The sequence below is a fragment of the Xyrauchen texanus genome, chromosome 39, assembly GCF_025860055.1.
Source record: "Xyrauchen texanus isolate HMW12.3.18 chromosome 39, RBS_HiC_50CHRs, whole genome shotgun sequence".
Lineage (NCBI taxonomy): Eukaryota > Metazoa > Chordata > Actinopteri > Cypriniformes > Catostomidae > Xyrauchen > Xyrauchen texanus.
In genome coordinates this window covers 28,117,850-28,143,692 of record NC_068314.1, presented here as the reverse complement: position 1 = coordinate 28,143,692, position 25,843 = coordinate 28,117,850, and the positions used below count along the sequence as shown (strand labels likewise).

Sequence of the window (25,843 nt, the reverse complement as noted above, 5' to 3'; positions counted from 1 at the left end):
TCCTCCCACTCTTTGCCACCATTGCCAAAGTCACAGGGACTGCCGCTCTCAACGGTTTTAGGAGATTGAGTTGGTAAATCGGAGGTGCTCCACCTCTATCCTTTGGTTTAACATCATAATCGTTTTCCCAGACTCACCGTTTGACCTCAAACCTGCAAGGGCCACTTGGTGAGTATTTTAGAGTTCGACTTTATCTCGGTGCAAAATCCCATAGCTTAGTAACCCTATTACGGAGCTGGCTTGAGCCTGGAGCAAATTCTCCTGTGTTACTTGCCACAGTGTGTGGAGATTTGCTCTCAGGTCAAGAGCGTATTGAATTTCCATTTTTGCTGTTTGAAGGTCCCTCCTCCCAATTTTCCCATAGGACATCGAGCACATTGTGCAGTCAACGCCCGTACAATAATTCAAATGGGGAGAACCCTGTGGAGGCTTGCTGGACCTCTCGTACTGCAAATAATAGGGGCTCATGCCACTTGTGCCAATTTCAAGTGTATTCATGCACGAATTTATGAATCATATTCTTAAGTGTCTGATTAAATCGTTCGACCAATCCATCCGTTTTTGGGTGGTAAACACTGGTCTGAATCAATTTAATCCCCAATAATTTGTACAGTTTGCGTAGTGTGACAAAAGCGTTGTGCCCTGATCAGTGAAGATTTCTTTTAGAATACCCACTCGGGAGATTCTGCCTCTGCAACACTACGTGCTGAGATGTTGCGCTGAGGTACTGCTTCTGGATATCGTGTTGTATTGTCCACTAGAACAACACAAAGTGATGCCTGTTTGCCCTCCGCTCTAATGGCCTGACGAGTTCCAGTACCACCAGATCGAGTACCTGCTAGGCGATGTGATCTTCAGCCAGCAGCCACCTTTGGCCAGTGTCACGGAGCTGTCAAGCGAATGCGCAAACCGATCTTGCCGAGCATCAGCAAGCGGAAATGTTGGAGTTGTTGCTCTGGGCTTCGGCCGACCCATTGCAGGATGGCTTTCTTCAGATCTGGACTGCTCTTTTATATCCCTCTCAGCTCTCACTGTAAAAACAAACAGCTGATAGAGATGATTTCCCACAGGTGTCAATCCTTACCGTTCTTCCTCTCGCAGCAACACCCCATCACCAAACTGGCCTAACTGGTGTTCCAGCCTGGCCAAACTGCTTTAATCTGGTTTTGCTGGTCTCCCAATCTGCCCAAATTGTTTTAAGATGGTCTTTCTGGTCTCCCAGCCTTGCCAGGCTGATTTAATCTAGTCTAGCTGGTCTCCCAATCTGACCAAACATTTTTAAGATGGTCTTGCTGGTTTCCCATCTTGGCCAAGCTGGTTTTAGCTGTTCTCCCATCCTAGCCAAACTGGTTTGAGCTGATCTAGCTGGAATCCCAGCCTGACTAAGCTGGTTTAAGATGATCTAACGGATGTTCCCAGCCTGGATAAGATGGTTTAAGCTGGTCTAGCTGTCAGCCTGGCCAAACCTGCTATTCAAATCAAATCACTTTATTGTCACACAACCATATACACAAGTGTAACAGTAGGTGAATGTTTTGTGTGCAGTTCCGAGCAACATAGCAGTCATGACAGTGACAAGACATATACCAATTTACAATAAACAACATATTTACACACAATTTACTTATCAAATGTACACAATTACACAACAAAATAATATACAATGTACACTAAACAATACACACAATATAGAATGCACATACAATAAAGTTTTTTTTTAAAAAAGTATAGAAAAAAAGTGCTGTAGTGCTGTTGTATATTGATCATGAGAGATCAAGTGTCCAGAAGTCTGATTGCTTGGGGGAAGAAGCTGTCATGTAGTTGGCTGGTGCGGTTCCTGATGCTGCGATACCGCCAGCAGTGAGAGCAGCCCATGACTCGGGTGGCTGGAGTCTCTGATGATCCTCCAAGCTTTTTTCACACACTGCCTGTTATAGATGTCCTGGAGGGAGGGAAGCTCACCTCTGATGATGTTTCTGGGAGTTTGCACCAACCTTTGCAGGTCTTTGCGGTTGTAGGCGGTGTTATTGCCGTACCAGGCGGTGATGCAGCCAGTCAGGATGCTCTCTACAGTGCTGGTGTATAACCGTATGAGGATGTGGTGGTTCATTCCAAACTGCTTCAGCCATCTCGGGAAGAAGAGGCACTGGTGAGCCTTCTTCACAACGGCTTCAGTGTGTACGGACCATGTGAGTTCCTCAGTGATGTGGACACAGAGGAACTTGAAGCTGCTGACTCTCTCCACCGGTGCCCCATTAATGGTGATGGGCTGTGTTCTCTATCTTTCCTCCTGAAGTCCACTACAAGCTCCTTTGTCTTATTGACGTTGAGGGAGAGGTTGTGTTCCTGGCCAAACCACAAGTGCCCAAACAGATGAGCCTAAACAGCTTGGGAGACCAGCTAACCAGTGCTTTTTTATCCCCAAGCATGGTTCTTGCACTATTCTCAGCACTGCCGGCAGTAAATCTGAGGCGATCATCTTTCTGCAGTGTCTGCAGCTTTACAACGTTTCATTATCTTTTTGTGCCTCTTTCTGTTGCAAACTTCAAAGAGAGAGCAGGTTCACAATGTTCTCTCTTTCCCTTTCTCTCAATCTCCTTTACATCACCTTGCTGCAGCTGTGAAGCACTGAGAGTGTAATCTCTGCATCAGTAGAGTTATTTTGGTCTCTTGTAGTCCAATCAGTGTTTTTGAAGCATTGGGTTGGCTGTAGTTATTCCTTTAAAGTTTTGTCAAAAACATTTTATGAGATTTTAGCCACTGCCTTCCCTCTGTGTGTGGTTGCGATACAGGGTGTGTCTTTGCTGTCTTGCCTCAGATTTCTAGTCTGTAAAGAGTCTAGAGGAACCATTAAACTGCCTCTAAATGTTTATGTGCCTTGAAATCAATGTGTATTTGAACAAGATAATGCCTTATCAGGCAATAATTCCCTAGACAAATATGAAGTAGCAGTAAATAATAGTAAGTACATTCATCAGCCAACAATGGGTCTACCTGAGTCACCTAAACTGTCATAGTGATAAAAGCTATCTTTTCCAGTTTATCAACCACAATAAGGGATGAGCGACCTAACATTTAATTTGGTTCCTTTTTGTGCAATTTTGTGCTGGTTAGCCCTGCTCACAGTGGTCCAAAATCCTGATCCTCATAACTTTACTGTAAATATAAAATATTGTCTGATTGGCTGTGATCATGTCATGTCATGCAGCAATTTCACATTCAATGTGAACTTACAAATCGCTAGCCACTGGATGCTGGTTGCAATATGCATGGTTACAGTAGTGGTTCTAGCTTGTATGGCACCAAAAATTGCTTCAGCACATCCCCAAAAAATACCACTACGGGCGGCTGCCCATGTTGCCCATGACTAAATCCTCCACTGCGTGGTTAGGAAACAGGTTAGGAAACCTTCCTAATTGAATGACACTCTTGTGAATGCAATAAACAGCAACAGTTGTAGGTCAATAGTGCAGACTGCAGTCCCACCCATTACACGCTCTATATTTCTTCAGAATTTAATCACTCTAGTTGTAGAAGCTATCGTGACTTTCTAGCCATGTTGTAAAATAATGTTCTCCACTCCTTCGTAAACATTAATTAAACATTAACACAAATCTTAATTATTTACCATGGCTTTGCTGTCCTTGACACAGCCAATGTGAACAGGCATTATTCCTCACAATTCATGAGCTAACTTCAATGTTTTCTGTCCCAATTTACAGCCATGGCACTGTGCTGCTACTGAATTTGCCAAAAAATTAGAAATGTCTGTTATATTAAGTATCAAGTTTTCAGACTTAATTCAATGTGATGAGAGAGAAAGAAAACATGTTTTTCCTTTTTGTTTTTGGTGAATTTGTAAAAAACTTAACTGTTAACTGTTTTGAATCAGTCAAACAAATTATTCACTGAATCTGTCAATTATGATTTGGGGTCCTAGTTTAAGAGCACTAGCATTAAGTGCAGCACTATGCTATAAGTCATAAGCGTAAAGTCAGTGGGCATGGCCATGAAGTTTTGGTATTTTCTTGCAATCATGCACGATGTCTGGGCTCAAATGGGTTTGGCAAAATCAAACTCGACCTTGATTATTGATGGGCATATTTCTATGACAGTGAATGCTCCTTTTATAGACATGAAATATTTTATTCTCATCAGGATTTGGATGTTCGTTCCATTAAATTACAGAGAATGTAAGTATTATTAATCATTTTCATCTACAGACACACAAATCATGGCTAGTATTGAGCGTGATTGTATTGGCAATTACTTCACTTCAACTGGTCGATTTTGAGCTTAAAATTGACTCTTTAATTGAAACACGAAACATCGAAAATGTAAACAAAAATATTTCTAAAAATCATACAGACATTTTGTTGTCTCAACTTCTTCCACCATTACAAATTAGATCATAAATACAATTGTACATTTTTAACACATTAAAAAAAATGTATGCAATTAATCATGTCCACGGACTGTAGTAAGGAATATTCCTACAATTCTAGTTTAAAGTACCACCTGTTTTCATCAGGGGGCAGTAAGCGAAACTCCAGCTGGGTAGGCAATGCACAGCTGTACAGACAACAAAACCTCACTCAGTCTTGCTTGACACTAGCGACAGCTCAAGATGAGGATGCATTCTTACTTTCAAACAAAGCTGGAAAGACCGCAATTCCGAATGCAGGCATCTCAAGACATGATTTTCTTAGTTTAAACTACGTTTAACTTGACATAGTGCCCTAAAATCAGTATGTTTATGACACACAAGTGTACATCTGATGCATGTGTACATAAATGTATCCTTAGAATAGCCCTTATGATAAATTTATCTTGGATAGATTGACGAATTACATTTTATAATATATTACTGTGGACTATAAATGATCGGCCTATGTTCAATAATATGGATATAAGCAATACTGTATATTGCCTTCTAAAGCCAAATTTTGTATTGTCCTATCAAAGATTTACTCATCTGCCACAATGTAATTCATTTTAATTGTCTGAATTATTTTATTTATAAAATACTGTATATTATATTAATAATTATTTATAATAATTTATATTTTGGGGCCTTTCTCTGCAAATATTTATATATGTAATTAATTGTGATTAATATGAATAATTAATCAAATGACAGCCATATTATTATGTGATTAAATTGAATATTTGTACTTTGTTTTTTTTAATGCCTTTGTCAAGCCTCAGAACTGTTTAATGCTGTAAGAATTAGTGAAAATGTAAAAGTGACTAAAAATATTTACTGACACGACTGAAGATTTCATCTTAAACATCTCTATATATATTTTAACCTAAAACATGTTGTTGATTTAAAAAAAAAAAAAGGTCAATTGAAACGTTATGCATCCACTTCCCATTTACAGTAATTAAGACCAAGAATCACTGGGTTATAGTGAACCTACTGTATTTTACAGTGTTTACATTCTAGCACAAAAAATATTTAATATCAGTTAACCCTCGTTTCAACCAAAAATGGCAGTGTGATTACTGTTTTATAGACTTAGCATAGCAATATCTGTACCACCACAGTGACCCATATTCCCTGGCAGTGCCGAAATTAGCACTGTTACATGGAAAATCCAGGGGTGATTCAGTAGATCTTAATTCATGTTATTATCCTGCAGTAAAGGGCAGTGCATTAGTGCTGCTTTCCGATACGTGGCGTTGTGTTGAATGTTGTTTCCACTCATGCCTTTAATGAGCAGCTAAATAATCCTAATGATTTCAGAGTTGTATTTTTTATTACATTTTTTTTTTTAAATATCCTTTGTGATTCTGCACATATTTCTATATTCTCGTTCTTGTGGGGGAAAGGAATAGTTTGGGGTTTTCAGGGTGGGTATTCTGGGCTTAAATGTGGTTAGAGGAGGGCTTGTGATACTAGCTTGATTTAAATGGTGACTGGATCCCCCCTCTACATATGCACACATGGTCTCCTGTGAAATGAGTGTTACTCATTTCACAAAAGTCCATAAAAGCAAGCAAATCCTCATATTAAAGAGTTAAGGATGGTGAAAATAAACCTGGAACCATTTTTAGTGACTTTAATGAATGGAAAAGCTGAGGATGACAAACTCAGCCTTTTGGATCCGAGAGGAATCCCTTTGGCCCGAAAATGGTCAATGGCGTAAGTTTCCTCTTCGCAATCTCAAGCATTCTTCCTCATAAACTCTTTAACTTTTGGGTTCACCAAAATTTTTTATTCTGTCATCATTTACTCAAACCCCATTCCAGATCCTTATGACTTTCCTTCTTCCATGGAGAAGTTTTGAAGAATGTGGACACTGTGCTTTTTTTCCATACAATGAAAGCGAATGGTGACTGAGGCTAGCATTGTGCCTTACATCTCCTTTTGTGTCAAATGGATTTGAAACATGATGATGAGTGAATGATGACAGAATTGTCATTTTTGGGTGAACGCTCCCTTTAAGGCTGAAAAGAAAGTAAGAGGCAATTGCAGTCTGCCCCTCTTATGTTTGCCAAATTCCCCTCGTACATGTTTCCCATTAATGATGACATTGCAAATAGCTTACTTAGAGACTGACACCCTCATGAAAGCCAATGTAAATGGAGGGAAAATAGAGTGCATTGACTTTCTCTTAGACTAGCTTGAAGTCCTGGCTTGTTATCATTTCCTGGTCTTTGCAGCAGTTTTGCCATACAATAAAAGTGAATGGGGATCAAGTACAGCCATGGTCACCGTTCACCTTTCAATGTGTGGACAAAAAGCAGCTTGAACATTCTGCTAAACACTTTTTTTAGTGTTCAACAATGTTTCTCCATGGAAGAAGGAAAGTTATTTTAATTCTAATCATGCATAGCATGGATAAGGTAAAGCGATCTGAGACCTCTCTCGTTAATATATGCTCATTTACAGATGCTCTGTACAGAAATGCTGGTTTTCTTAAAGAGACAGTAACAGTCTGTAGCACGTGTTCTGCAGATTGATGTAAATACTTGTAAATAGTACAAATGAAACAACAAACATGTAACAAAATAGAATGAATGCAATATATTATTTTATTTATTGATGGAATACATGTATTTGTTTATTTTTAACAAGCTAAAATGTGACCACAAATGATAAAAACGTAACTTGAAGCTATCTTACTAACTTTAATTTATTGCATGCGTTAACGCGTTATTTTTAAAACATAATCCAGCAAAAACACTGGTTGGACTGTGGCGGAACCTTTGCGATGTGTCTGTCCAGAGTCATTACACCGATAAACGCACCACAACACACACACACAACAGCGATGGGAAAGGACAGCCCAGATATGACTTCTGATAGAAAGCAAGTACTTTGCAGCCTCTGTAAGGCACAATTTAATAACCCCAGAAACATGTAAATTCTTAAGGAGAATGTGGAGTTCAAAGCAGGGCTTGCCGCTGTCATTGATGCCCTGATGCATATCATGAACTTAGTTTCACAATTGCTGTAACAAAGCGTGTAGCCACAGTCTGCTGGCTTATAAGTATTTTGGAAGATTGGAGTTTAAGAGATTTAATGCCCATTTCAATGAATATGCAACCTATGGGGGGACCAGTTCTTTCAATTAGTCAACCTCCCACTTAGACTTTGGGAAACGTTTAATGAATTTTAATAAAGTATTATATTGTAACGTATTGTTTTGCTCTCTTTCCTAAAATGGAAATAAATGCATTTTGACAAGAAAAAAGTATATTTTGAGTCAAATTTCAGCACTTTAAAAATCGGATTAATCGCGATTAACTTAAAAAAAAATATTTGTGCAAATAATTGTGATTACAAATTTTAAACAACTGACAGCACTAGTTATAACTGAAATATATTCATATGAATTGAATCTTATAAAGAGCACGTGATTCTGAATCGAGTCAATACTCGATAATAATTGTAGTCTCACATGGGACTTAAAGGAATGTTCCGAGCTCAATACAATTTACGCTCAATTGAAAGCATTTCTGGCATTATGTTGATAACCACAAATATTAATTTAGACTCATTCCTCCTTTTCTTTAAAAAATTATAATTCTGCCTTTAAACCCTCCACAAATTGGCCCCATTCACATCCATAGTAAGTGCTTCACTGTAACCTCGATACTGTTGCAACAAATGCTGTTGATTGAGCTCAACTTGAATTGAACCCGGAACATTCCTTTAAGATGTAGGCTAAACATGTTTCAGCAGGATGGTGATATGTTTTCCCCTGCAATGTGAACTGATAGGGTAATAAAAAAGCATGTTATAGGTGCTGTTGGGCAAGATTCATTAATTCTCTTCAGTAGAGCGACAGCACTGGAATTTGAGATGGCCATGATTGTTGTGCACTTCAAATTCCAATCACATCTTAATGCCCAAATAAAGGAATTTTAAGGGAACATATAAATGCCATGAACACCATGTAATTTGCGTGTCATTCATTTGAACTCTGAGCATCACTGAGCTGCACCGCGGTAATCAACCAGAGCAGCTCCTGTCCTGAAGAGCACGTGAAGCAGTTCTTAAGCACTCTGATGTGCGTGCCGTCAGCATAGACTCCTGCCAAACTCCCACAAAAATATAAACGAATAAAGATGAACTTTGATAGTGAACGCAAAGTGCTCCGGCTTCACTTTAAATGATCGTGTAATGGCAAATATAACTGTGTGACAGGGCGGAGGGCGGGGCCGGGTTGTGATTATACACACCCGGTCCCTTATCAGGCTAATTAAGCCTCCGAGAGGGATAAAGGCCGATGGCAGACGGTGGTATGAGGAGAGAGAGATCATTTACGGACATGTCCGTCACAACCTGGCCCCGCCCTCCGCCCTGTCACAAACTGGTCATAGCGGGTTCATAACTTCATACATGCAGTGTTAATGACATGCACTGACTCAGAGGAGGAGACGTATGCTAACTCTAATTCTGTGTAGTGATGAAATTATGAAACGAAATCTCAAAGGTTGTGCTTCATGAGAAATAAGGGCTTGTGGGTTTAATTAAAGAGCATTAAAATAATGTGTGAAAGTGTAGAAATTAGGACAAAATATCGTACTAATTCATAATATAATATAATTTATATTTTTTATCATATTTTTTTTTATAAAAAAAAAGTTCTAAAAACAACTATTTCAATGTAAAATTGACCAAAACTAAAGTTGACCAAAAAGAGAGACATATTTTAAGTATTTAGAAATATTCTTTAGTCTTCTGAAGGTGTATGAAGCACACATGCACCGTAATAAATATGACAATTTATATGACAATTAATCGTGAAAGCCATATCAGAGGCAATGAATCATCATAGCCTTAAATCAGACAATTAATCGCCATAATCGCAATTATTTGTTTGACAATTAATCGACGGCAAAATTTCATTATCGTGACAGCCCTAATTTTAGTCATACTGCCTCCACAAACACATTGAGCTAAAGAGGAAAACTGTTTGGCTCTGCATGCCTGACTGGGATTTAACGTTTTGTGCAAATGATTTTGGGGCGTAGCAATTTCTTAGAGCTCTTAGGAGTCACAGTTATGAATAAGCTAAGATGTCACCAGTTCAATTGTCTTCCTGTTCTTTTCTAAAAATCTGTCTCTGCCAGCTGCCTTCATGACTGTGACCACCTGGTAAATATTCTTGGTAGATTCAAACAAAATAACTCTAAACAGATGCCAAACCTGTGTGAGGCATGCTGAAAAACACTCATATCCGCTGTAATCACGCTCAAGTTTTTCATGGCTTAAATGAATAGTTCACCCTAACATGTTTACTATATTGTCATTTATCTATTTTTCCAAACCCATATGACCTACTTTCTTCCATGGAACACAATGGAAATGTTTGACAGAATGTCAAACCGGTCGGTCACCGTTCCATTTCATTGTACCAAGCAATGATAGTGACTTGAAATCAATAATTTGTGCGTGATACATTGGCTCCATGTGTAATCTACAATCTCATTCATACTTAACCATCTCTCCACAGGTGATGAAGACCTACCACATGTACAACTTGGACAGCATCAATGCAGAGAGCAAGCTAAAGGATGCGGAGAAACAGGAAGAGAAGCAGATGAGCCGCAACATCCGACATGAGGACAGACTGACCCCACGCTCGCCTGACTCGCTCACACAAATCAAGAACGAGGAGAAACACGTGCGCCGCAGCTCTGTCAAAAAGATCGAGAAGATGAAGGAGAAAGTAAGAACGAGGATTAGTGGGAAAGAAAGCAGCAAGAAGGCTGCTCGAGTTCGTTTATGTTATAATATGGATAGCTCTAAATTCTGATTAGATGAGCCTTCTTCGAAGCCATTGAGGAAGGATTCTTAATTCCAAAAAATTTTAATTATAAATATGTAACTGTTTATTGAACACTAGTTTCTTTTATCATATTGCTGTTGCCACTGTTTTATATATAAAACCAATTGCTTTTTTGATACAGTTTTACTATAGAATAAAGCAGTAGACCACTAATCTACAGTAAGCAAGCTATATCAAAAAGGCAATAGAGCGCAACAGTGTGGATCCAGAAGTAAAAATCCTGTTAATTTTTCCCATATTTTTAACAATTATATTAACGCTTTATAATACAGTTGTATTCGTTAACATTAGTTTACATGAACTAACAATGAACAATACTTTTACAGCACTTATTAATCTTGGTTAATATCCATTTCAACTTACACTAATGCATTTTATTTATTTAAAGTTGATATGTTAACATTAGTTAATGCATTATGAACTAACATAAACTAACTAACTAACTTGTTATTTTATTAATTAACTAAGATTATTACATTCTATTTAAAAATATTGTTCATTGTTAGTTCATGAAACCTAATTAATTTACTAATGTTCATGAATAGAACCTTTATGTAAAGTATTACTTTTAAAGACTTACTGTGAGCTCCAAGGTTGTTAATCCATATGCTAGGCTTCTACTGAAGCCATCAGTCCAAGTAATTTTTAACTTATATAAAAGAAATACATAAAAAGCATGCTTTGTGGTAAATTACTACACTACACATGATGCAGCAGAGAACAATCCACCAATCAAAGAATTGCTGAAAACAAAGCATGGCAAAAGAACTATGCAGTGACTTCCCACTCCCATGATACTCTCTCAAATATATATATATATATATATATGCCATCATTGGGCTCTATTTGCTCTTGTAACTGAAAGGCAGGATGTCTGTTATACAGCCGGTATGTTGTGTTGTGATTTCTCCCAATCATTTGTCTACCGTATTATCGGTTAATTTCCTCCTCCTTTATAGATTTCTGGTGTAAATGTGACATTTACAAGGAGAGCTGAAGAAATAGAGTGAGAAAAGAGTTAATGGAATGAGGGATCGCAGAGCTAGAGAGTTTCTTGGACCGTTGAGGCAGAGGATGTGGAGGAAAGGTGAACGTGGGCTGAAGAATGAACAGATGGAGGGAGATTTCAGGGAAATGGGAAAGGTGACTGAGTAGGAGCTGAGAGAGAGAGGCAGCAGAGAGCAATGAGGTGGTGAGAGGTACAGAGAATGTTGTCGTAGTCGTAGTATTGAGGGTCCAAAACCTGATGCAGGGCAACTTCAATGGTCTGTTGATATTTCCCATTGCGACTTATTAAAAACATCAGCTAAAAAAGGAAATTACATTTAACCCAGGCCATAACCACAATATTCATTGAGGGGAGTCAGATATGGCGAAATGTTATGTTGTGGCAAGGACAGTGTCATATATTTTTAAATGCAAATATTAGGCAAGAATTTACATTTAAGATTTTCTAAATAATAATCTTTAAATAATGTTGAATTTTGTACATCATCTCCTAAGAGTCTACTTTTAAAAGAGACCATTTTATTTTGAGGATGTCTTGTCAGGTTTGTGCTCAAAAAACCTTCAATGGGTTCATGGGTTCAAAACCCATATGCTGTAACTTTTTCTTGGAAAATAAAAATAGGTATTTTAAACATATTGAACTCATTTATAACTGCATGACACAAGTAATTTTTTCCAACAAATGTTTACAGACAGATTGTTTCACATTTAATTGACTATATCACAATTCCGGTAGGTTAGAAGTATACACAAAGTTATCTTTGCCTTTAAGCAGCTTGGAAAATTCCAGAAAATGACGTCAAGCCTTTTTGCCAATTAGCTTCTGAAAATTATATGAAATCATCCTTGGGAGCAATTTTCAAATGCCTGAAGGTACCATGTTCATCTATACAAACAATAGTATTTAAGTATAAACTCTATGGGACCACGCAGCCATCATACCACTCAGGAAGGAGATGCATTCTGTCTCCTAGAAATGAACATAGTTTGGAGTGAAAAGTGTGAATCAATCCCAGAACAACAGCAAAGGACCTTGTGAAGATGCTGGAGAAAACATGTAGACAAGTATCTATATCCACAGTAAAACGAATCCTATATCGGCATAACCTGAAAGGCTGCTCAGCAATGAAGAAGCTACTGCTCCAAAATCGCCATAAAAACCCAGAATACAGTTTGCAAGTGCACATGGCGACAAAGATCTTACTTTTTGAAGAAATGTCCTCTGGTCTGATGGAAGAAAAATGTATCTGTTTGGCCATAATGACCATCATTATGTTTAGAGGAAAAAGGGTGAGGCCTGCAAGCCGAAGAACACCATCCCAACCGTGAAGCATGGGGGTGGCAGCATCATTTCGTGGGGGTTCTTTGCTGCAGGAGGGACTGGTGCACTTCACAAAATAGGTGGCATCATGAGGAAGGAAAATTATGTGGATATATTGAAACAACATCTCAAGACATCAGCCAGGACGTTAAAGCTTGGTCGCAAATGGGTCTTCCAAATGGACAATAACCCCAAGCATACCTCCAGAGTTGTGGCAAAATGGCTAAAGGACAACAAAGTCAAGTTATTGGAGTGGCATCACAAAGCCCTGACCTCAATCCGATAGAAAATCTGTGGGCAGAACTGAAAATGTGTGCGCAAGTAAGGAGGCCTACAAACCTGACTCATTTATACCAGTTCTGTTTGGAGAATTGGGCCAACATTCCAGCATCTTATTGTGAGAAGCTTGTGGAAGACTACCCAAAACATTTGACCCAAGTTAAACAAACTAAAGGCAATGCTACCAAATACTAACAAAGTGTATGTAAACCTCTGACCCACTGGGAATGAGATGAAATAAATAAAAGCTGAAATAAATCATTCTCTCTACTATTATTATGACATTTCACATTCTTAAAATTAAGCAGTGATCCTAACTGACCTAAGACAGGGAATGTTTTCTATGATTAATTGTGAGGAATTGTAAAAGACTGCATTTAAATATATTTGGCTAAGGTGTATGTAAATCTCTGACTTCAACTGTGTACATATATGTATGTGTGTATAATATATACACACACACACACAAGTGGCCAAAAGTTTGGAATAATGATTTTGCTCTTTTAGTAAGAAATTGGTACTTTTATTCACCACAATGGCATTCAGCTGATCACAATGTATAGTCAGGACATTAATGACATGAAAAATTACTATTACAATTTGGGGAAAAAAACTACTTCAAAGAGTTCTCATAAAAAAAACTCCTCCATCCGTTTGTCCAGATACTTGGGTGACATTTCACCTCACGCTTCCTGTAGCACTTGTTGGGCATTTCTCATACACCATAGAGTCTAGCTGATCCCACAAAAGCTCAATGGGGTTAAGACTCATAAAACTCTTTTCCAATTATCTGTTATCCAATGTCTGTTTCTCTTTGCCCACTCTAACCTTCTCTTTCTGTTTTTCTGTTTCAAAAGGGTTTTTTTCCTTTGCAATTCTTCCCATAAGTCCTGCCCCCCTGAGTCTTCTCTTTAATGTTGTACATTAAACTGGTGTTGAGTGGGTAGAATCAGCGGATGACATGCAAGGCATCTATTTCTCAAACTAGAGACTCTGATTTACTTATCCTGTTGTTTAGTTGTACATCTGGCCTTCCACATCTCTTTCTGTCCTTGTTAGTGACAGTTGTCCTTTGTCTTTGAAAACTGTAGTGTACACCTTTGTATGAAATCTTCAGTTCTATAGCAATTTCAAGCATTGTATAGCCTTCATTCCTCAAAACAATGATTGACTGAGAAGTTTCTATAGAAAGCAGTTTCTTTTTTTGTTGTTACCATTTTTGACCTAATATTGACCTTAAGACATGCCAGTCTATTGCATACTGTTTGATATAATGGCAAGTGATTTTCTTGTACCAAAAGTAGCAATTTAGCATGCTTACTCAAGGATAAGGTGTTGAGTGATGGCTGCTGGAAATGGGGCTTGTCTAGATTTTTTCAAATAGTGATGGTGCTGTTTTTTACATCAGTAATGTCCGGACTATATTTGTGATCAATTGAATGCCACTTTGGTGAATAAAAGTACCAATTTCCTTCCAAAACAGCAAAATCTGTAAATTATTCCAAACTTTTGGCCACCAGAGAAAGATATATATATATATACATATAGTATGTGTGTGTTAAATAATGACCTCTAAACTGTAAAACTGACCATTGTCCCAGGCAACCAGTTTCTTGCATCAGTCTGTGGTCTCTTTCTGCTCACATAATTTATAATTCATCAATTTAAATAAATATTTGATCCATTCATTTATTTGATAAGTCACCATGTAAAAAGTGGTATAATTTACAGTCAATATAAAAAGCCTGTTATGGTGATACAAAAACCCCTCTCTATTTTGTGCTAGTGACCAGCTGAATGTATTGTATGTTAACCCGTACATACTTTCAATTATGTTAATGAAAAATATTCTGAACAATATATCAGCAGTTCAAAAGACATATCCATCAGGACAACATACACTGTGCTGAGAATGTCACTAGATGATGTAATTAGATGACATAAGGTCAGGGGTTGGGGATTAGCATGTCTGGGCCAGCTACTGTTGTCAATCCTTGTCCTTGTTCTTGTTGATACTTCTGGTATCCATCTCTGTCCAGTACCACCAGTTGACAAAATGATTGATGGGATCATCACTGAGTTGTTCCACCAGGGCCATCTCTGTTTTTTACTAGCCCAACACCAGCTCCTCTATGTGGGACCCACTTGAGAGAGGTTGTGGTCACCTTGGCTGCCCCTTTACAGAAGGAAACTTGTAGTGATTGTGTCTGTGGTCCCAGCTATTACATTCATCTGTATAGCTGGGGCTTGTATAAGCTTAACAAGGTGTCATCCACAATGGGATCATGAGTTTGATTTCTAAGTTTTAATTCAGATTTCTTATTGTCTCTGATAATCCTCCTGGTGTTACTCTTTTATTCTCAGCGGCAAGCGAAATACACTGAAAATAAGCTGAAAGCCATTAAAGCCAGGAATGAGTACCTCTTGGCTCTGGAGGCAACCAACAGCTGCGTCTTCAAATACTACATCCATGATATATCTGACCTCATAGATGTAAGTACACCTTTATTACATTACTATAGCTTCAAAGAAGCCTGTTTGTGAATCTCACTGAATCTCTGGCTCTATACCTAGTGACTGTTGCTGCCTACTGTGTGAGCAGCAGTCTTCATAGACAGCATCCAAAAGGCCAAAGTATACTTCAGTTGTATGTGTTGCTGATTGCTTCGCACACAGTATGCATGACTTAAAATCTTGTCGACAGTCTGCACAGACAGTGTAAACACCTGACTTCGACTGTACTAAAGGAGTATCACAAAGCATTTATAGTGCACACGCGTTAAACACATTAGTATTCCCTCAGGGTAAAAAAGTAATACCCGAGCCTTAAAGGGATAGTTCCCCCAAAATTTAAGATTCCCTCATAATTTACTCACCCTCATGATATCCCAGGTGTGTATGATTTTCTTCACCAGAGCACATTTAAAAAATATCGTAGCACAGTAGATCCTTAAAATGGAAGTGGATGGCGATTCGACTTTTGAAGCTCCAAAAATCACAGATATTCAGCATAAAGTCATCCATGTCCAGCTGTTAAATTAATGTCTTCTAAAGTAACACAATCTCTTTTGGGGTGAAAAAGATCAATGCGCAAGTACTTTAACTTTAAATCAGCGCTTTCGGTAAGCAGCGCTATGCCAGTGTGACGTAATCGCATTGGCACAGGAGACACATGAGAACTGAGGCATGAGCGACACACATGGAAGAGCAGCACTGTTTACATGTGAGTAGGAGGAATGCTCTACAGAAGCTTAGTTGGTTTTGGTTTAGATCTGTTTCTTTACTCACAATGGTGCTTATCCTGGATGTATCAACCGAGAGGAGAACGGGAGATTACGTCTGTAACATGGCAACACAAATAAGTCACATGGGAGCCCTTGTGATCTCCACCCTCTCGTGGAGCTTACCGGACACGGTGGATTGTAGTTAAAAAGTATCTTTTTTGAATTATTATTGTAGTTTTCGCATCAGAAGTGATCATATTGCTTTAGAAGACATTAATTTAACCGCTGGAGTTGTATCAATGACATTTATGCTGGCTATCAGTCCTTTTGGAGCTTCAAAATCCAAAACCCCATCCACTTGCATTTTAAAGACATACTGAGCGTAGATATGTTTCTTCAAATATGTCCTGATGAAGAAAGTCATACACACCTGGGATATCATGAGGGTGAGTAAATGATGAGAATTTTCATTTTTGGGTGAACTATCCCTTTAAAAGTCATGGAACCTCATAAGTGACTGATTTGGAAGGCTCTACATAGGCAGCACATCACAGAAATAACACTTTGCACATGAGACCCAACTCGCAAATGTATTCTGTAGAGTTTGACGTTAGCATTTTGCTAAGCTAACAACATGATAATATATTGAGAAAAAATACACCGTACAAATATCGAGTGAATAATCCATTATTAATTACACAGAATAAAGTATATTTAGAATAAATATTTCTCTCGCTTCATTTGTGGGTTTCTTTTTAAACTTATTCCCTGTGTATTCTGGGATTGCTTCGACATGAAGGAAGTGCAATGCTGCCTTACGTCACGTCCACACTAATATGTCTTTGTTTGAAAACTAATTGATTTAGCTACATTGACACGAACCGTCCACCCTAGAATGCCATTTTCCTCCACCAGAAATGAAGCATTTCGAAAAACGGTCTCCATTACCGCTTATTTTGGAAAACTGGAAATAAAGTTTTCAAACAAAAACAGATGAGTAAAACTGAAATACGTTCTTGCTCAGAAAATGCTAGATGTTGTGCAGCGAATAGATTAACTGGTAAAAACGTATTGAGGAAATGTGTTTTAAAGTTCTTTTTAACTTGATGCGGCACTCCTGCGCAAGATGCTAAAATAGTCAAAGACGTCCATCTAGCGCATGTTTACATAAAAATATTGAAAACCAGCAGATTGATGCAAAAACGCATCCGTGTAAACAGCCTTTTATAATTTTTTCTAAAACAATGACTATGAGGAAGCATAAATCATACTGCCTACCTTTAGGAACAGCCTTTGCATTTGGAGTTTACAAGTGATGCCTTAAAAATAATCCCTCTGTAGGCAGCTTACTAGGTTTTGGAACAGAGCATATGTTTCTATTGTTCTGTTATAAAGAAATGCATTCAAAACCTCTTTGAGAGATAAATTATATTTGTATTCCTCCTTAAAGCCTCCTGATACCTTGGTTGTGCTCTTATCAAATTTCTTAAAAAATTTTTTTTAAACTGTGGATATTTTCACGATTGTTATTTGACTTCATAATGCAGTTAAGCTCAACTCAAAGAGTGTTCTAAGGATTATTCAAAACTTCCATACAAAAGTAGGTGAAAGGATATTGGCCTGAATGTGCCTGCATTAAAAGTGTCTCACTTTGCAGTAATACCCTGTGACAGTGAACTGCCTCATCAGGCTTATTTCTTTGAGTCTGACCCTGCAGGTAGAGCTGCAGCAAGTTTGAGCTCCGCAGTAGGGCCCACTTGTCACTTTCTGCCAGCATCACACTCCTAACAAGTCACCCACAAAGTGGTCAAATCTCTTCTTCATATTACCCTCATTTGCGGCACGTGGGGGTCCACACACACTTCTTGAACAGAGCTTCTTTGTGAGTGAGGAGCTGTGAATAGGGAAGATGGATTTACTTTTGAGCACCCTTTCATCTTAAGCAAACAGAGCGTGGAAGTGAATCTTTAAAAGTTTATACGGGGTGAAAGAAAAATGGGAGAGTTGATTTCTCAGTGCTGGGTGTGAATATGAGAAGCAGGCCAGGTTACCTCCCTGTGGAGATCCAGGCATGTTCTGTGTGTTTTGATTGGACGGCCATGTTTTCACAAATAATGGGTTGATTTCAGCAAAAAAAAAAAAATCTTAAAACAATACTGAATCAGGTACGGTGGGATTCAAAATTTGAAACCAATATTGAAAATGCTTTTTGCATTATTTGTATTAAAGGGATAGTTCACGCAAAAATGAAAATGCTCTCATCTACTCATTTACTCACTGTAACGTCTTGTGGCTGGCAATGACACCGGAACAGACGATGAGGTGATGGTGAACCCAGGTGCAGTTTATTTACATAACTGAAATCTAACAACCATAAATCAAAACATGAAATCAAAAACCAAACAAACATAAATGACTTGACTTGACTTGACTTGACTTGGAACAAACATGAAACAACATTACATTGAAAATACTCAACAAAGACAAAGGCAAACATAAGGGCTATAAGTACTCTGACATGGGTAACAAGTAAACAAGACCACCAATGAAAATACAAGACTTAAAACAAGTTAACAAGACAATAAACCTATGAAAACAAGACACATGAACATGGAGGGAAAACAGGACATCACATGACTAGGGAAACGAGAACAAAACTTTTCATAATCAAAGACATGAAAAACAGGAACCAACCAAATAAACATGACCCTCATGCCATCCTAGATGTGTATGGCTTTCTTTCTTTCTTTAGGAGAACACAAACAAAGATTTTAGAAGGATATCTTAGCTCTGTAGGTCCATAGAACGCAAGTGAATAGTGATTAGACCTTTGTAGTTTTAAAAATCACAAAGGAAACAGAATTAATCAATATGACTTCAGTGGTTAAATCCATTTCCATCTGTGAGAAAGAGATCAAAATGTAAGTCCTTTTTTCACTCTAAATCTCCACTTTAACTTTTACATCTGAAAGTCACATTCATTTTAGATTTAGAGTAAAAAAGGACTTAAATATTGTTCTGTTTCTCACCACATCTATTTTATTGCTTCTGAAGATATGGATTTAACCACTGGAGTCATATGGATTACTTTTATGTTTACTTATTGTGATATTTGGAGCTACACATGTCTGGTCACCATTCACTTGCTTTGTATGGACCTTAATATTCTGCTATGATAGTCATACATCTGGGATGGCATGAGGGTGAGTAAATGAAAAGAGAATTAAAATGTTTATATATATATATATATATATATATGCATTTTTTGCATTACAAATTCTATTGTCAGCATGAAAAATTTAGTGAAATGTTTATTTGAAAAATTCTAATGAATTTGTCTGAGCTGGCATGGAGTCCTCAATTTTGTTCAAAACTATTCTTGACTTGACAACCCAAAATACCATATAAATTCCCTTTTTCTTTCCCCTCTCTCAGTGCTGTGACCTGGGCTACCATGCCAGCCTGAACCGTGCACTTCGTACCTACCTCTCAGCCGAGTTTAATGTGGAGACTTCCAAGCACAGTGGTCTGGAGACCATTGAGAATGCTGCAGAGAACCTAGAGGCTAACGATGACAAACAAAGGCTCATGGAGACGTACAACAATGTCTTCTGCCCTCCGATGCGCTTCGACTTCCAGTCTCACATGGGTGATATGGTCAGTTTATGTCAGCATATTATAATTATGATTGCTTATGACATTGTACTGGTACAATATAGTGCTAGGATTACATTACATTCAAGCCTCAAGCGATATACTCTAGCAACATCCAAGCCAAAATGTTGGTAAACACTATTCAGGTTTCCATCAAGTTGCAAAATAACATTAGTAAAATATAATTGGTTCTGTACAGTTTCCAGAAATTACAATTATTTTGGATCCAATATATCAAGTATTTCAATAACGGGTCCAGGGTAGCTCAGCAAGTAAAGACGCTGACTACCACAACTGTAGTCACAAGTTTAAATCCAGGGTGTGCTGAGTGAATCCAGTCAGGCTTCCTAAGCAACCAATTGGACCAGTTGCTAGGGTGGGTAGAGTCACTTTGGGGTAACCTCCTCGTGGTCGCTATAATGTGGTTTTCACTCTCGATGGGGCTCGTGGTGAGTTGTGCGCTCGTGCGTGAGCGCTACAGTTTTGTTTTTAGTTTATTTTTGTGACAGTTTTTTTTTTGTGTTGCAGTTTTGGTTTGTTTGTTATGTGCTGCAGTTTTGTTTAGCAATTTCACATTTTAAACAACTCCTTTAGGAGCTGTGTTTGTGTGTTTGTTTGTTTGAATGATGAACAGGGTAGCTGGTTTTCCCCAGTGCATACTTGCCATGTTGTGTGTTCAGCCCTCTGGGATAGGGTGGACCACAGTAGCCAGATGTTCCCCAGCTGTTAGGGCCAAAAACAGTGAGTGAGACCAAGGGGGCAAATAGTCACTGGTTGTGTCACTCTTTGCTTCCTCTCTGTGTGTCTCAGTTTGTAAGTTTAGCTGGAGCACATGGGTCAGGTTTCTAATCACAGTTAGAGATGGTTTTGCTTGTGTTCTCCTTCATTCCTGTTGAAAATCTCAAGCTCTTTTCTCTCTTTCATTTGCTCAGTTTGGAAACCTCTCTGCCCAGCAGCCTTTGCAGGGAGAGCTGATCCAGAGATGCCAGCAGTTGCAGTCCCGCTTATCCACACTAAATATTGAGAATGAAGAGGTGATGATCACACATACACAATCAAACATACTCATATCCGTGCCTTCGCAAAACTAGAGGCATTTATAAACAAACACATTATGTACATAGCTACATGCATGCTTCCGTATATAAATAAACAAACACAAGTAAACTCTTTACCTCTCGCACACATAGGGATTCATAAGCGTTCATCTCTTCTAGGACTGTGTTCACATTCTGTCTTTCTGTGTATATACTGTATATGTGTCTTCTAATCTGTCAACTTTCACTTCAAAACACCTCACAACAAGTGTATTGTTGCATTACTGCCAATATGTCAGGTCTGTAATAGTCATGCTCTGTTTATTTTTTGCCATCCTTCAGGTGAAGAAAACGATGGAGGCCACTCTACAGACCATCCAGGATATGGTGACCATTGAGGACTATGATGTGACTGATTGCTTTCACCACAGTAACTCAATGGAGTCAGTCAAGTCCACTGTGTCTGAATCTTTTATGAGCAAACCCAGTCTAGCCAAGAGACGAGCCAACCAGCAGGAGACGGAACAGTTCTACTTCACGGTATTTTGTTTTTACATTTTATTAGGAATGCCCAATTCCCAATGCACTCTAGGTCCTCGTGGTGGCATAGTGACTCACCTCAATCCAGGTGCCGTGGGATGAATCTCAGTTGCCTCCGCATCTGAGACCGTCAATCCACGCATCTTATCACATAGCTTGTTGAGCACGTTATCACGGAGATGTCGCAGGCTTCAAGCTATTCTCCGTGGCATCCATGCACAACTCAACCCGTGCCCCACCGAGAGCGATAACCACATTATAGCGACCATGAGGAGGTTACCCCATGTGACTCTACCCTCCCTAGCAACCGGGCCAAATTGGTTGCTTTAGGAGACCTGGCTGGAGTCACTCCGCACACCCTGGATTTGAACTCGCGACTCCAGGGGTGGTAGTCAGCATCTTTACTTACTTCACGGTAATTGAGATAAAGGGACATCAGTTTAAAGGGATAGTTCACCCAAAAATTAAATGATGACTTTTTTATTTTTGGGTGAACTGTCCCTTTAGCACCGGGTCAGAGAATTAGCAGCAGATGGAGGGTAGGGTTTGTGCTTGGAGCTGGGGGTATGTAAGGATAACAGAGAAATGGGAAAGGAAGGGTGATGAAGGCAGATACAAGAGTTTGAATGTATGAGATACAGCTTAATGTCCTTTCTTTTCTATCAGAGACTTTGTACTCCAGACAGATGCCAAATACCATTTCTTCATAGACTCTTTTCTTTTAGTGGTGTTTGTTAAGGCAAGCGTCACATTACTTTAGAGTACTTAATATAAAATCGAAGAGCAAGTGGGTGTGTCATCATTTCGAAACAAAATCTTGCCTAGACGAAGGTGTTTTTGAGTTCGTTTCAGTGGTTCGTATTAGCTCGCCAGAGCAAACTTTCAGGAAAACTTTGTACTGGCTGCTGTTATTTGTGAGCTGATGCAAAATTACCAACATCTGTATGATCATTCGAGTAGAAACATTTTCTAAAAAAATGTCATGTGATTTTATTTATTTTGTTAATTAATCTGCAAAAGGAATCAAATTCACTCTGTTGTTTGATATGATGCTTCATTGATATGTCATCTAGAGCCGAAAGCAGAGTACCCACATTAAGATATTCCTTCCATCACCACCTTTTGTCTGTATTCTACCCATTTACATTTTTATATACGCATCTTTGCCGTTGTATCAGTCATCATAAATTACAATAACAGAGTGCAACCAGTGCAAGTCAAGAACTTCGCTGAGTATACCTGGGCCTTTAGGCAGGGCTACCGTAAGCTACAAGTTTATTAATCAATTGTGTATGATGCTGAATCCAATCCATCTCTGTTATTTTAACTTCAAAATTGTGTTTAATAGTGGAATTTCGGTACCGACACTACCCATGATTTTGAAGGACCGAGTCCAGCTTCCATAACACAGTTTGAATGACACAATCGATTTGGGTCTCACTACACTTTGTTTTTAATTCAATTAATTAATTAGTATTACCTCAAAGGATTGTTGTTCATTACCTCATAAAAGACGTTAAGTAAACAGTTTAGCACCTTCTGTCTTTTTGTTAAATTTTCAAAAAATGTTCTGCTTTAAATCAATTTGTTATGTTTTTTTTTTTTCACCTTGGAGCTGGTTGGTTTGGTTCGGTTCATGGCTTAAAACTCTTTTATGAAGTACATATGGGGGAAAAAATGCATGGGAAAAATACTTTCGGAAACAAGAAGGCTGAAAATGTACATGGGCACTGTTGCGCTGTATTGAACTGCATGCATAAATGATACATCAGTGTTGCCTATTGAGGATAGTAATATACTTTTTCTAAACAGGTGGACTTATGAATTTTTCCTACCTCTCGTAAAAATGGGCAAAGAATTCCTATACACTTGTATTAAAGGAGGGACCTTAGCATCCATCAAGAACACCCTAGCAATCGTATAGCAATGCCCGGGTAACCACCCAGAACTTTTTGCATAATTATGTCCAGTTGTACACTGGCAAGTACCAGTCACATTTTCTTTAGAAAACATCCAAATCTAGTTATGTATTTGAAGAATGCATTTTTCTCTTTTTATACTTGTTATGTTGTGTTGTCAAAACACAGGCATTATGTGCTATAGGATTGTAAGAAGGTGAATTTCCATTCACTCTGGCCACAGACGATCAATGAAAGAACAAGACCCCATCGATTACTTGGAGGTTTTGTTTTTTGTATTTTGATCTTGTACCTGTTATTTCAGCACATCTCCTTTACATCAGATTATCAAACCTTCTTCATTCCTCTCCCACCATCCAGTTTCACTTTTTGTTTGGTTCCCTATGTGCATTCCCTTTCTGTTTGTCTCTTTCTATGCTAAAAGCACTAGTGCATGGCTCCATGTCTTGGCCCTCTTGCTAGTGTCTGCATTACTGTTTCGCTGGTATGGCTGCGATCTATGATGGATGATCTTGTAAGCATCTGTCAGCCCTGCTCCTCTGCAATTTCAGGTTTTCCCCCATCCCTCTATCTGTCTTTCTGCTGTCAAGTTTCCATCAGTTCAGGGTTCTTGCCCCCAAAGAGCTATAATCTATTAACGCGCATAGATCCAGGGCTGCCCTGTGCTGCAATGGATCAGAAATTAATGTTTATGCCAACAAGATGTATGAGTCTCAAGACCACACAGCAAATTGAAAGGGGTAGAGGAAGGATTTTTTGCAAGGGTGGAGAAAAGATACAAAGATTGATTGTTGGGTTTACTTAATAGCCATCCAAGTGGAATTCTTTGCAGTGTTTGTTCATAAGTGTGTAAGATGATGATCTAGCAGTTATACTTTAGCGTGAACACATGTTTTATATTCTCTGTTTCAGAAACTGAAGGAGTTTCTTGAGGGCAGGAACCTCATCACCAAGCTACAGGCTAAACATGACCTGATTCAGAAGACTCTGGGAGAAAGTGAGTTATCTTATTGTGTGACTCTTGAATGCGGGTATCTTTAGCTATAGTTTGAGGACAGAATTGTTCCCAACCATTCATAAAATGGTTGCTGCTGTCTTCTGGGGCCTACCATGATCTTATCCACTCAGTTATTTGTAGGCCAGGAGGGTGGAGGTCTACTCTCCTGTAGTACAGACTACTACAACAGTGTTTTCCAACCACTGTGCTCGTGAAAGATTGTCAAGTGTGCCATGGAAAATTACACAAAATAAATGCATGAAAAAAATTATAATTTCAGGTTTTGAAACCATAATTGGTCACTTTTGTGATTGTGAAGAGCAATGATTAATGTGCAATAGTGACTAATGTTTATACGCGTTAAGGGTCTTTTAAATGACTCCAGAATACATTGAAGTCCATAAAGTGACGCCACTTTACACCAAAGTGTTTTTCACACACACATTTTTGCTTCACCAATAATGTCTTTGAGAGTACTAAGCAACAAGAAATATTTAAAAACTGTCCAAATTTTTGAAGAGACATTGTCTCATAATTTCTTTTAATTAAATATTACCTTATCGTTTATGAATATCAGAGACCCCAGTTATTGAACTAATTGAAATTCACCAAGAAAACGCTTCGACATAAACATAAAGTCCTTTTATTACTTTCTGCTATCAAAGTTACTGAAAACTTTTTTCTCTCTTCCAAATACATGTTTTCAATGTTTATTGTGCACAACTCCCAATTTTTACGTGGTAAAATCGCCCCTCTGTGACACTTTCTGCAACTCTTGTCGTGTGGAGGGCAATGTGGCGCTTGATGCTGGCATTGAAGGAACATTGACACCTCGACTCAACTCATGTGAAATGCGCTTTACAAAGATGAAAGAACATTATTGAAACTCAAAATTATTATTATTTGTCTATTATTGTGGTCTTTTCTGATAAAAGCCACACGCAGCAGTTTAAATAGGCTACTGTAGGAAAATGATACCGTAGATCTACTTTGTGTTTATAATTCTTATACTGAAGTCAGTAGATTTGTAGTCATGCAAGTTTTAATAAAGGAGAAGGAAAGGACGTTATTGAAACTCACTGTTATTGTTGTCTTTGGATGAAAAATAATGCTCAGACTGAAGGAAGACTATAGATCTGATTTGTTCTTTTAATGCTTAAACACTATAAAGTCTCTTGGTAGATTTCAGTCATGAACGACTCAAAACGATTCACTGATTCACTTTCACCCCTCGTGAGTTTGCATCCCTGTAATTTGTTGTGGCATTGCAAGAACAAATCTACAAATTAGATTAGACCTCACACAGGGTAGCCTACCTATATGACTTGTGTGTTTTGTTTGTTGTTTTTTTTTTTTTTTGCGGCATAAAATTGATTAATTTTGACTTGTCCCTCCTTTTCTTTAAAAAAAAGCAAAAATCAAGTTGACAGTTAGGCACTTTTAATGAAAGTGAATAGGGGCCAATTTTTGTACGTTGAAAAAGTTTTTCAAAAGTATAGCCGCAAGAATATCAGTGTGTTAACATGATTTTAAGTGTGATAAAATCACTTTTCTGTG

The 25,843-nt window shown here is 38.3% G+C and overlaps 1 protein-coding gene across 3 annotated transcripts in view; it reads left to right on the top strand.

Moving 5' to 3' along the window:
* Positions 1 to 25,843, top strand: part of LOC127632581 (SLIT-ROBO Rho GTPase-activating protein 2-like) — a 153,424-nt gene that overhangs the window by 100,940 nt on the left and 26,641 nt on the right. For all 3 annotated transcript variants that reach the window (XM_052111241.1, XM_052111242.1, XM_052111239.1), the window contains exons 6-11: positions 9,972 to 10,187; positions 15,280 to 15,408; positions 19,575 to 19,796; positions 20,726 to 20,827; positions 21,173 to 21,370; positions 24,202 to 24,286. In XM_052111241.1, the coding sequence (XP_051967201.1) occupies positions 9,972 to 10,187; positions 15,280 to 15,408; positions 19,575 to 19,796; positions 20,726 to 20,827; positions 21,173 to 21,370; positions 24,202 to 24,286 (952 nt within the window). The remainder of the gene's footprint in view (positions 1 to 9,971; positions 10,188 to 15,279; positions 15,409 to 19,574; positions 19,797 to 20,725; positions 20,828 to 21,172; positions 21,371 to 24,201; positions 24,287 to 25,843) is intronic.